The sequence below is a fragment of the Typha latifolia genome, chromosome 12 (assembly GCF_019914945.1).
Source record: "Typha latifolia isolate L0001 chromosome 12, TyphaL0001v2, whole genome shotgun sequence".
Taxonomy (NCBI): Eukaryota; Viridiplantae; Streptophyta; class Magnoliopsida; order Poales; family Typhaceae; genus Typha; species Typha latifolia.
The window spans coordinates 1,621,391-1,633,629 of NC_133097.1; the positions used below are offsets into that span (position 1 = coordinate 1,621,391).

The window sequence follows — 12,239 nt, forward strand, 5'->3', positions numbered from 1 at the left end:
ATCAGGGAGTCCATCAATGGATTCGTGGATGGAGGCACGAGATCGTAGGTGGATTATGGAGGTGGTAGACCAGCGGTAATGGGGTGGCACCGGTGGGTAAGTGGTGATGGAAGAGTTATGGATGATGGAAGGGTTAAGCAAGGGTAGATAGATTTGAAGAAGGGGGAGAAGTGGGCCACCCTAAGGGACTAGGGTGAGTGGCCGGTCGAGGGAGGCTAGAAGCGGCAGAGCCGGGGGATGAGAGAACGAGAAAGGAGAAGAATATTAGGACAAAAATTTAATTTATTCAATAATGATTCCTTGGTTGCCATCCACACCTTTAGAGGCTAACCAAACAATTCAAAAATGACAATTATTAACCCTAAAAATAGTGAATTTTTGCTGACTTCATTCGAACAGTGTTGAACGCGTTCGAACGCACAAAAAGCATTCTCTGTCGATGCGAACCTAATGCAAACGTTCGAACGCACATTTCGCGTTCTCTGTTTTCGCGAATCTGATGCAAGTGCTCGCAAGTCGTTCGAACGCACCCACCCGCGTTTGAACGCAACCTACAGAAAACTTATTTTTCTTTGATCAAAATACTAGAACAAGAATAAAAGACGCTATAAAATATATCCTGCTGAAGATGACATTAGTGAAGTCCAAATCGTATCACAAAAGTAGTAATAGAAACAACGCGTGACAACGAGCGATGTTGGTGCTACCATACATTCATCAATATCGTCGGCTCGACAATTTTCTTTTTTGGACTTGGAAGGTGACAACTCAGCCCTTCCTGTAACGCCCTCGCCCGGCACGGGCACGTGCATGCCCACAAGGCACGCGCAGCGCATGCGACAGGTCGGGCAGGGCCCGTCATGCACAGATAGACTCTTGTGCACATATAATCATGACATCATCAAATAAAACCTGCTAACATATCCAAGATCACATAATCCATCACCAAATAAATTATACTATTAACTAAATAAACCTGTTAACATATGAATATCCCAGTCCACAATAATATACATTAGACCACTACATAATCTGGCAGGACCCACACAGGCAACAACAAACCATCAAGATAGAACTAAAATAACTAATACAAGAGTACACTACGATTCGACCTGTATTATCCAAATCATCGTCTAACACAAAAGAGTACAAATATCAAATACTGGTACAACTCAATATCTGGTTAAACTATCATCTATACAGTCTCACATCTATAGCTCACCTCATCATCGTTCTAAAATATCTTCTCAAGATATCCCAAGTCGCTATCACGTACCACATATCTGAGAGGGTTAGAAAAAAAATAAAGAGAGTCATGAGCAAAAGGCTCGGTGAATAGACCTTACCTCGAATTAGTGATGCTAAACAGAGAGTAAATCATGTACTGGATAATATGTATCAAAAAGCAGCCTGATGCCATATATGAACATGTATATATGTATCCTCAATGACATATATATGAATGAGCATATTATATCATCAACCAAAAATATATCAAATGATGAAATTACCATATAACATCACCGAATATACATATCATGTATAACAATTATGATCCAATGATACTAGTCACATCAATAATGATGCATGATGCATGCCAACCACAAGATAATCGTATATGTTAGAGCCAGATATAATCCACATATCTCTCACTATCACAATCATCCGTCTTAACTCTAAATATCATCCACCATGCTGGACTATGGTACCCGGCCCTAAACTCGATACACAACATGTCACAAGCTCAAAGCATACCCTATCATACGCTAAGAGTATCTGTAGATAAATCATACCCTGCCATACGCTAAGGGTATCTCTGTAGATAAATCATACCCTGCCATACTCTAAGTGTATCTTAGAAGAAAGTAACCATACCCTGCCATACGCTAAGGGTATATCAATGATAGTTGTACCCTATCATATGCTAAGAGTACAACTATCAGCCATCACCATACTCGCCATATGCTAAGAGTATGTCCAGTACCAGTCCGGACTAGATATCGTTCCAGCCATCACATCATATCACATCATATCGCATCACATACACATGTACTTTTATGATTTCCTATACATGATAAATCATATGCATATATTCAGTACGACAACAGATCATGCAACTCAGGAATTTAGATGGTAAAGAAACCGAGAGAAAAATGATGCAATGCCGACTCTAACCATGTATCTAACACATGTATACTTTTGCTAGTCTATCATATGCATACCCATGATAGAGATCATCCCGACATAAAACCATAATAGTATAATCATCTCTATATATCACCAACGTACTCATATCTCAAATCAGCCTAATTAAATGCATGATAAAATATGCTTAACTGAAATCATCTCTAGATAAAATCATATAATCATATTGGAGGTCAAAAATATGCGTGTACATAAGATATAATATATCCTAATTTGAGAAAGGCGTCTAGGGGATAAGACTACTCACCGTCTGATCAGAAGACACAAACCACGCATCTCTCACGTCCGTCAGTTACCCGAGTGACACTAATCGCTAGCAAAGTCTACGGGGTCTCAAATAAGGAGGTTCGGGATCTGAAATATTTAAGTAGTATGATGTTAGCCGTTTATCTAATTAGAATTAATTTAGTTAAAATATAAAGGTTTATTAGGTTTAGAATCACTTTTCTTTATTTTTGATTACATAACTAGGTCTATAATATAGATATGATTCAAATATTATAATTCTATTATTATTATAAAATGTTAGTTATAACATAAGGAGAAGAGGCCTGTTTTCTTTTATATGGCAGTATTTCTAAATATATAATTATAAAATAAAATAAAATAAAATAAAAGGCTAAATAACTATAGACAAGGTCTAATTATAATTAATTTTATAATTCATATACTATCTTGATTAATTAGGGACAATGCAGTCTTTACTCGATAAAATAATAAATAAATAACTAAATAAGCTTAGTATTTTATTTGTTGTAGAATAATCATAAAATTAATAGAAATACTTAAAATATATATGATGAGGGTATTAGAATATAAATCTAATAATTATAATTTACAAATCTATCTATTAATCTAATAGATATATAAATAAATAAATAAATATAAGTATTACCTATATTTATACCTAATTAATCATTAATTATAAAAATTATCATTAATAAAATTATATTGAAGAATATATAATATTATTAAAATAGTTAATGTCTAAATAATTTATTTGCATTAATTAAGAAGAAAAATACCTAAATAAATAACATAAATAAAATAAATAAAATAATTAATTAATAAATAAATTAAATCTGCCTTTAGTGCTGGGCTCGGCCCAGCACAGAAAGAAAGAGAAGGAGCTGAGGAAGAAGGAGAAAAAGAAAGAAAGAAAGAAAGAAAGAAGAAGAAGAAGAAGAAGAAGAAGAAGAAGAAGAAGAGAAGAGGAAGAGAAGAAAGAGAGGAGGTGAGGGAGGAGGTTGCGGACCCGAGCTGGCGGGGAGGGCACCGGCCGCTGCTGGCCAGCCAGCGGCCGGCCTCTCGCCGACGGCTCAGCTCCGATGAGCCCAACCACGGGCAAGAAAGAGAGAGAGAGAGAGAGAGAGAGAGAGAGAGAGAGAGAGAGAGAGAGGCGGTGGAGGAGGAGTAGTGGCGGCACCGGGGCCCGCCGCGGCCAGTTGGCCATAGCCGGTTGGCTGCGGCAGCGGCCGCGAGCGTGTGGCGCCTTGCATGGGCACGAGGCCAGCCATAGTGTGGCTGGTCGCGTCGTTCCCATAATTAAATTTTTTTTTAAGATAGGGTTGTTACATTTTCCTTCACCCCCTTATAAAAATTTTGACCTCAAAATTTAAATCACAATGGTATTATAAGAAAATCCACATATCTAGTTCCACTACTTTCTAATCAAATCGACCACTATGCAATCTCACTTTTTCAGATTTATAACTTATACTTCACTTATTAGTTTACTCATTAACTCCTAACATTAGACAACCACAAGTAACTCACTTATAAAATTTAAAATTCCTAGATCTAGGTCGGTCAGGTAATCACATAAACATCAATAATATCACTGGTATGCAGGAAAGCGTACATTCATTCTACAATACAAACAGTGTCGTCACCTATTAACTAAATCATATTTTACTCCAAAATACCTCAAGCTGTCCTAATTTATCACTTTTCTTGCTAACTACAACAATACACATCGTAATGCCATAATCACCTATGATAATACAATACAACCTGTTTAAGTAAATTATCTTCAATCTACTGAATATATACTCCGATCCCAAACATACTCAATGGATTATCTCGTAATACTATCATTAATACCAAGTAGAACGATAAATACCAGTTATTTCAAGGACATCTGAAATACTTAACTCATGCTTCTCTTTTTAGACAAATGATCTCACTAATCTAAACATATTCAGTATCATCCGATATCCTCATAAAATTTAGGCGATAGCACAAACTCTCTTATTTAAAGTGCACTACTCATATGCTTAATCCATTATACAAATTACTAAATAAATTAATATAAGAGATCATACCTATCTATATCAGTCTACAATATCAACGTGTATTCATAATACATTCTTCAGAATAACATACAGTGCATCAAGTCCAACCAATCAATGTAAATCCTAATACAAACTCAACTGAAATTTATATCCTTGCCTGATTCTCCACATTATCTTCCTTCTTAATCTGCAATATCTAAAAGGTTAAATCCAAACTATCTCAAGAAACATACATGATAAACTTTATAATGATCCTTCTATCAATCACTTCTGTATCTAGACTATTCATTCCTCGATTTCCATAATTCCAGTTTGATCATTATCTATTTAATTACTATCACTACTACTATATCCACCAAAATATTACTTAATAATATCGATATTCAGATCCAAAGACTATCCACTAAGTTCTATTAAGTAATCCAATAATTTCTTCCATATCTCGATAGATATAATATTCGGTTCATAATATTAATCCATTGCCACACAAATATTTACTAATCCTTTATACTTAATCTTTAAGAATACATAAACATATTTTAGATAAATCCACACAATCATTATACATGAACTAAAGCTATTAAGATTAGTCTCCCTAATTGGAAATGCTATCATGATCTGCTAATAAAATAACTGACACTAACTGCTTCATGTAGATCAAAAGACATCCAAAAATATAAATTACAACCTTACTAATATATCTTCCATTTTACTTTAGATCAACTCACAACCTTAACTTTGCTATTCATTAAAGGATAAAATTTCGACAAACTATAATGGAACCAATCATGAAATCATTATATCCCAATTATAAAATCATTATCTCCAATCAAATATCTTTATCTTAAGACTTAAATGTAAACTTGTAAGTCTTTACAATCATTAAGGTCAATCTCATCATTCTAAAGGCTCGCTCAATAATCTCCAGTAATAATCGAATATGTAAGCCAACGGTTAAACAAATGCTAATATAATCACTTCTCTATACATCATTATACGTTCATCAATCTAGCAGTATAATAAATATCCATCGATACACTGTATATGAAATATCATAGTCCTCTATATTCCTTTCATTGCCATCTTATGAAGCAATTAGTTCAACTTTCAAATTATCTATCAGTCATAATAAATAATCATATATATAGGCTCTATAAATAACTCTATCAAGTTATCTCTCCAATTAGTATCATCGAAACAATTAACATGTCAAAATACATAATATCTCAATTTAACATATATACCAACATATCTCATTCCTAATTAACTCACTTAAACCTCATATTTCTTCAATAGTCCCAACTTTATATTCTATCACATCCTCTATAAAGTCCACCACCTATGCTAAACAATTTAATCTTATAGTATCATCATTCTATAGCAACATTAATATCAGCTAACAATTATAAAAAAAAAAGTCTGTATATTTGCAACCAGACTTCATCACCTAAAACACACGATTGTCATGCTATAATATTATTATCCTCTAAATCAAAGCCCAAAACTAAACTAATAGACGACATATATTTTCGCTGTCATACAACATATGTTATGGGACTATCAACTTAACGACTATCATCACCCTATATATTCAGTTCATTATCATTCTTTTCATCTACTCAAATTCACACAATTAGGAACTTCTAAACTAGACCTACTATCATGTTGTCCAAAACTATATACCTTACGTCTCAACTACTAACATCACTCACAATCCAATAACTGTATCCATGTCATATTTCCTATACCCATTACCCTATTTGGAAAGCAACTCAAAGATTTAAACAAGACGTTAATCCTCTGGTGGTACTATTGGACAAACATATCCCTAATAAATCATCCATCTTGCTAGTACAATCAAAATTTTATACCTATTAACACAAGTATCTTGCAAACATAATTTATCATACTAGTTATCCAAAAATTCTTTTCTATATACAATCTACAATCATCTATATCACGACACATAATTTCTTTTTCACTATACAAAATCATCATATATCTTACTCATCTATCCAAAATCCATAATTATAACCCTCATAAAATCAAAATAGTCTCTCTGCGCATATATCTCTTTACATTAATCTCCTAATCTCAAATATATTCATAAAAGATAAAAAAAATCCAAAAATATGATATATCTGCTCAAAATAACCTCAAATCTACTACTAATAATCTTTCTACACAAAATACCTATCTCTACATGTTTACAAATTTCTACACTTTATCGCAACATATGAACAAATCTATATATCCAATATTAGGCTCCAGAGACTATAACACCTCAATATCAATAACATCAATGCATGATTTAATAATATCTTTTCTTATCCATTAATCACTCAAATAAACTCTTAGTATACTAATATCACAAATTATTTCTATTACTATCGTCAATGTTCAAAACTTAATAATCTCAACATCACAATCTAGATTTCTATCTCAACCAATTAATATCAAACTCATCGAGATCGAGTATTAGCGTAACCCTAAACCAAATTGACAACTACTATACTTGATGGTTTGCCAGATCACCCTTAAACCTAAGCTCTGATACCACCTGAATTGTAATGCCTCCACCCGGCACGGGAACGTGCATGCCCACGTGCCGACACGGCACGCATGGTGCACGCGACAGGTTGGGCGGGGCCCGTCATGCACAGATAGATCCTGTGCACATATAATCATAACATCATCAAATAAAACCTGCTAACCTATCCAAGATCACATAATACATCACCAAATAAATCATACTATTAACCAAATAAATATATTAACATATGACTATCTTAGTCCATAATAATATACATTAGACCACTACATAATCTGGCAGGACCCACACAGGCCACAACAAACTATCAAGATACAACTAAAATAACTAATACAAGAGTACACTATGATTCGACATGTATTATCCAAATCATCATCTAACACAAAAGAGTACAAATATCAAATACTGGTACAACTCAATATCTGGTTAAACTATCATTTATACCGTCTCACATCTATAGCTCACCTCATCATCATTCTAAAATATTTTCTCAAGATATCTCAAGTCGCTATCATGTACTATATATCTGAGAGGGTTAGAAAAGAAATAAAAAGAGTCATGAGCAAAATGCTCAGTGAATAGACCTTACCTCGAATTAGTGATGTCAAATAGAGAGTAAATCATGTATTGGATAATATATATCAAAAAGCAGTCTGATGCCATATATGAACATGTATATATGTATCCTCAATAACATATATATGAATGAAATCAACTCTAATGAATGAGCATATTATATCCTCAACCAAAAATATATCACATGATGAAATTACCATATAACATCACCAAATATACATATCATGTATAACAATTATGATCCAATAATACTAGTCACATCAATAATGATGCATGATGCATGCCAACCACTAGATAATCGTATATGTTAGAGCCAGATATAATCCACATATCTCTCACTATCACAATCATCCGTCTTAACTCTGAATATCATCGACCATGCTAGACTACAATACCCGGCCCCAAACTCAATACATAACATGTCACAAGCTCAGAGCATACCCTGTCATACGCTAAGAGTATCTCTATAGATAAATCATACCATGCCATACGCTAAGGGTATCTCTGTAGATAAATCATACTCTACCATACGCTAAGTATATCTCAGAAGAAAGTAACCATACCCTGTTATACGCTAAGGGTATATCAATGATAGTTGTACCCTGTCATACACTAAGAGTACAACCATCAGCCATCACCAAACTTAGCCATATGCTAAGAGTATGTCCAGTACCAGTTCGGACCAGATACCGTTCCAGCCATCACATCATATCGTATCACATCGCATCACATACACATGTACTTTTATGATTTCCTATATATGATAAATCATATGCATATATCCAGTATGACAACAGATTATGCAACTCAGGAATTTAGGTGGTAAAGAAGCCGAGAGTAAAATGATGCAATGCCGACTCTAACCATGTATCTAACACATGTATACTTTTGCTAGTTTATCATATGCATACTCATGATAGAGATCATCCCGACATAAAACCATAATAGTATAATCATCTCTATATATCACCAATGTACTTATATCTCAGATCAGCGTAATCAAATGTATGATAAAATATGCTTAACTGAAATCATCTCTAGATAAAATTATATAATCATGCTAGAGGTCAAAATATGCGTGTACAAAAGATATAATATATCCTAATTTGAGAAAGGCGTCTAGGGGATAAGACTACTCACCGTCTCATCAGAAGACACAAACCATGCATCCCTCACGTTCGTCAGTTAACCGAGTGACACTAATCGCTAGCAAAGTCCACGGGTCTCAAATAAGGGGGTTCGGGATCTACAATATTTAAGTAGTATGATGTTAGCCGTTTATCTAATTAGAATTAATTCAGTTAAAATATAAAGGTTTATTAGGTTTAGAATCACTTTTCTTTATTTTTGATTACATAACTAGGTCTATAATATAGATACGATTCAAATATTATAATTCTATTATTATTATAAAATGTTAGTTATAACATAAGGAGAAGAGGCCTGTTTTCTTTTATATGGGAGTATTTCTAAATATATAATTATAAAATAAAATAAAATAAGATAAAAGGCTAAATAACTATAGACAATGTCTAATTATAATTAATTTTATAATTCATACACTATCTTGATTAATTAGGGACAATGCAATCTTTACTTGGTAAAATAATAAATAAATAACTAAATAAACTTAGTATTTTATTTGTTGCAGAATAATCATAAAATTAATAGAAATACTTAAAATATATATGATGAGGGTATTAGAATATAAATCTAATAATTATAATTTACAAATCTATCTATTAATCTAATAGATATATAAATAAATAAATAAATATAAGTATTACCTATATTTATACCTAATTAATCATTAATTATAAAAATTATCATTAATAAAATTATATTGAAGAATATATAATATTATTAAAATAGTTAATGTCTAAATAATCTATTTGCATTAATTAAGAAGAAAAATACCTAAATAAGTAACATAAATAAAATAATTAATTAATAAATAAATTAAATCTGCCATTAGTGTTGGGCCGAGTCTAACACTGTGCAGAAAGAAAGAGAGGAGGTGAGGGAGGAGCTTGCGGACCCGGGCTGGCGAGGAGGGCACCGGTCGCTGTTGGCCAGCCAGCGGCTCGGCTCCGATGAGCCCAACCTCGGGCAAGAAAGAGAGAGAGAGAGAGAAAGAGAGAGAGAGAGAGAGAGAGATTTAAAGAGAGAGAGAGAAGGCGGTGGAGGAATAGTGGCGGCGCCAGGGCCCGCAGGTTGGTTACGGCAGCGGCCGCAGGCGCGTGGCGCCCCACCATGCAAGCGCATGAGCAGCTTGCATAAGCAGCTTGCATGGGCACGAGGCCGGCCATAGTGTGGCCGGTCGCGTCGTGCCCATAATTAATTTTTTTTTTTATATTGGGTTGTTACACTTCCAAGTTTAGGTTGATATTCGATAATGAGTTCTACAACATAGTAAAGATAGCCATTATGCTCATGCTCACTCAGCGGTAGTGAGTCAATTACGATACTTGAGCAACTTATTCTGCTACTATAGATGAGTTCGCTACTTGGCAAGCGGCTCTAGAATGTGCTATAATCATTTAGCTGAAGAAGGACAGGCTTTGATACCACTATTATGGATCAACAACTTCTATCCTAGTTGCCTAGAATTTCTGTAACAAAAATTCTATGCAACTATTACACTCGGCTAGCATATTTGAAATTGAGGGAGGGAGGGAGAATCGGCTAGATCATCAGAGGTGGAGGAGGAGGAGGAGGAGGAGGAGGAAGAGCCAGCTTGGTTGTTGGTGGTTGGAAGCCCAAGGTATTGGATGATAGGAAAGAGGTGGGAGAGGAGTGAAGAAGTGAGAGTTGAAAGGTTTGTTCTATTCTAAGGTAATTAACTCGAGTTGCTAATACAATATTTATAGCTTAGGCTAATGGGTTGGATCTGTTCATAATGGCCATTAGTTAAGCCTATCATAATTTTGGGCTTTCAATGAGCCTATAAACACCTCCCAAAATAGCAGCTTGCACCGAGTATATAATTGAAAGCAAGGAGCTAAGTTTGGTCCCATAAAAAATTAAATAGAAGATAAAGAAAGAAAGATAACAACATAATGATCATCTCCAACATTTTATAACATAAGGGGAGGGAGGAAACTAGGCTCACTCATCTCCTATGAAACAAGTTCCTAGTGAGGGGAGTAGCCACAAAATCTCATCACCATCATGAAACCCCGCACCAATCGAATTGTCTGTCCCTTGCCACTAACATGGAAAGCACTAGGGCAGAGCATCAGCTCCACCCAGGCCTCGAGCCAAGTCAGAAGAGAGAGGCTACCCAAGAGGGAAAATTGAGGAGATGGTGTCATCGTGCCACCGCACCTCACTAAGAAATAGTAAGGCGAACTTACCAATGATCAAATAAGGAGCATTGTAGGGAGAGGGGAGAGAAGACAAGGCAAAGTCAAATCTACTATTGGCACAAGAGAATAGAGGAAAAGAGAGAAAAAGGAAACAATAGTAGGGAAGAAATATCCAAACATGGAAGAGACAACCCTACCTTCCCCTAGGCGGGGAGGCTAGAGGAGGGGAAGGGAGGAAGACTGGTGATAGAATTAACTAGGATGCGATGGCATAAGAGAAAGGGGAAGTGGGTGAAACCCTAACAGAGAAATAGTATGAAAAACTCCTATTGCCATGCTCCCCCTACACATGTAAACTCTAAAACTTTAAACTCGCACCACACACGACACACTAGACACTCTCCCCCTTTTTGACACAAATGCCAAAGACTAGGAACTCGGAGGGAACTGACGATGAAGAATAGTCAACACAGAGTCAAGTATGGTTTTTAGAAACCATGAAGGCCCTAAATGAAACCCATCTTTCACTTGAAAACGCTAAGATATCACATTCAATCGCACAAGAAACATCAAGATATTTACTTTAACGTGATCAAAACTCGAAACCGCACGAAATCAATCAAGATAAAGAGACTTAATTGAATAAAAAATAGAAAATTTGATGAATGATCATACCTCGCAAAAAGTGAAGAAAATCTTGAAGTTTCGGCCAAAAGACTTTAAAAGGGTTTGAAGTGAAAATTTTGATGAAAAAGATGAAGATCTTGAGGATTTGGATTTTTTTTTAAATTTAAACTAAAACAAATCAAAAATCTTTTTGGAGATGCACTTCTAGAAAATTCAAAATAGATTCAAGACATAGAATATGACAATCAAATGAAATAAGTCATACACAGATCAATCAAATAATCAAGAGCATATTATAATCAATTCTAATGCATCACTCAAAATTAAATTAATCTTCATTGATCATAACGATATGCATATGCAAGATGAGCATAGATAACATGAACCAATCTTCTTAAACAAACTTTCCTATATAAACAATGATGCAACACAGTAGTCAAACCGACTTAGTATTGAAATTTTGCACTTTTCGACTTATTCTCCATAACATAACAAGAATTTTCCTATATTTTTTAAAAAAAAAATAGGTGCAATGATGGCTTTCACACATGAGTAGGTAGCCATTTTCTTGTAATACAAATCAAACAAAGTGTAAGAAAAAATTCACATATATTTTTTTTTGAATTTGCATATAATGTACTGAGTCAAACTGGACTCGAAACAAGACGGTTTTCACAC

The 12,239-nt window shown here is 34.5% G+C and overlaps 1 protein-coding gene across 2 annotated transcripts in view; it reads right to left on the reverse strand.

Annotated features, from left to right (window-relative positions):
- Positions 1-1,045: 1,045 nt before the first annotated feature.
- LOC140798502 (disease resistance protein RPM1-like) overlaps positions 1,046-12,239 on the reverse strand; it is a 34,035-nt gene continuing 22,841 nt past the window's right edge. Inside the window, exons 2-3 of one of the 2 annotated variants that reach the window (XR_012110842.1) lie at positions 8,767-8,872; positions 1,052-1,283 (exon numbers count right to left, since the gene is read on the reverse strand). Coding sequence is in view for 1 of the 2 variants with exons in the window: in XM_073152352.1 (XP_073008453.1) it covers positions 1,235-1,283 (49 nt within the window). In the remaining variant the exon portion in view is untranslated. Of the gene's footprint in view, positions 1,284-8,766; positions 8,873-12,239 lie in introns of both variants that reach the window. The other variant, XM_073152352.1, reaches the window with a different exon arrangement.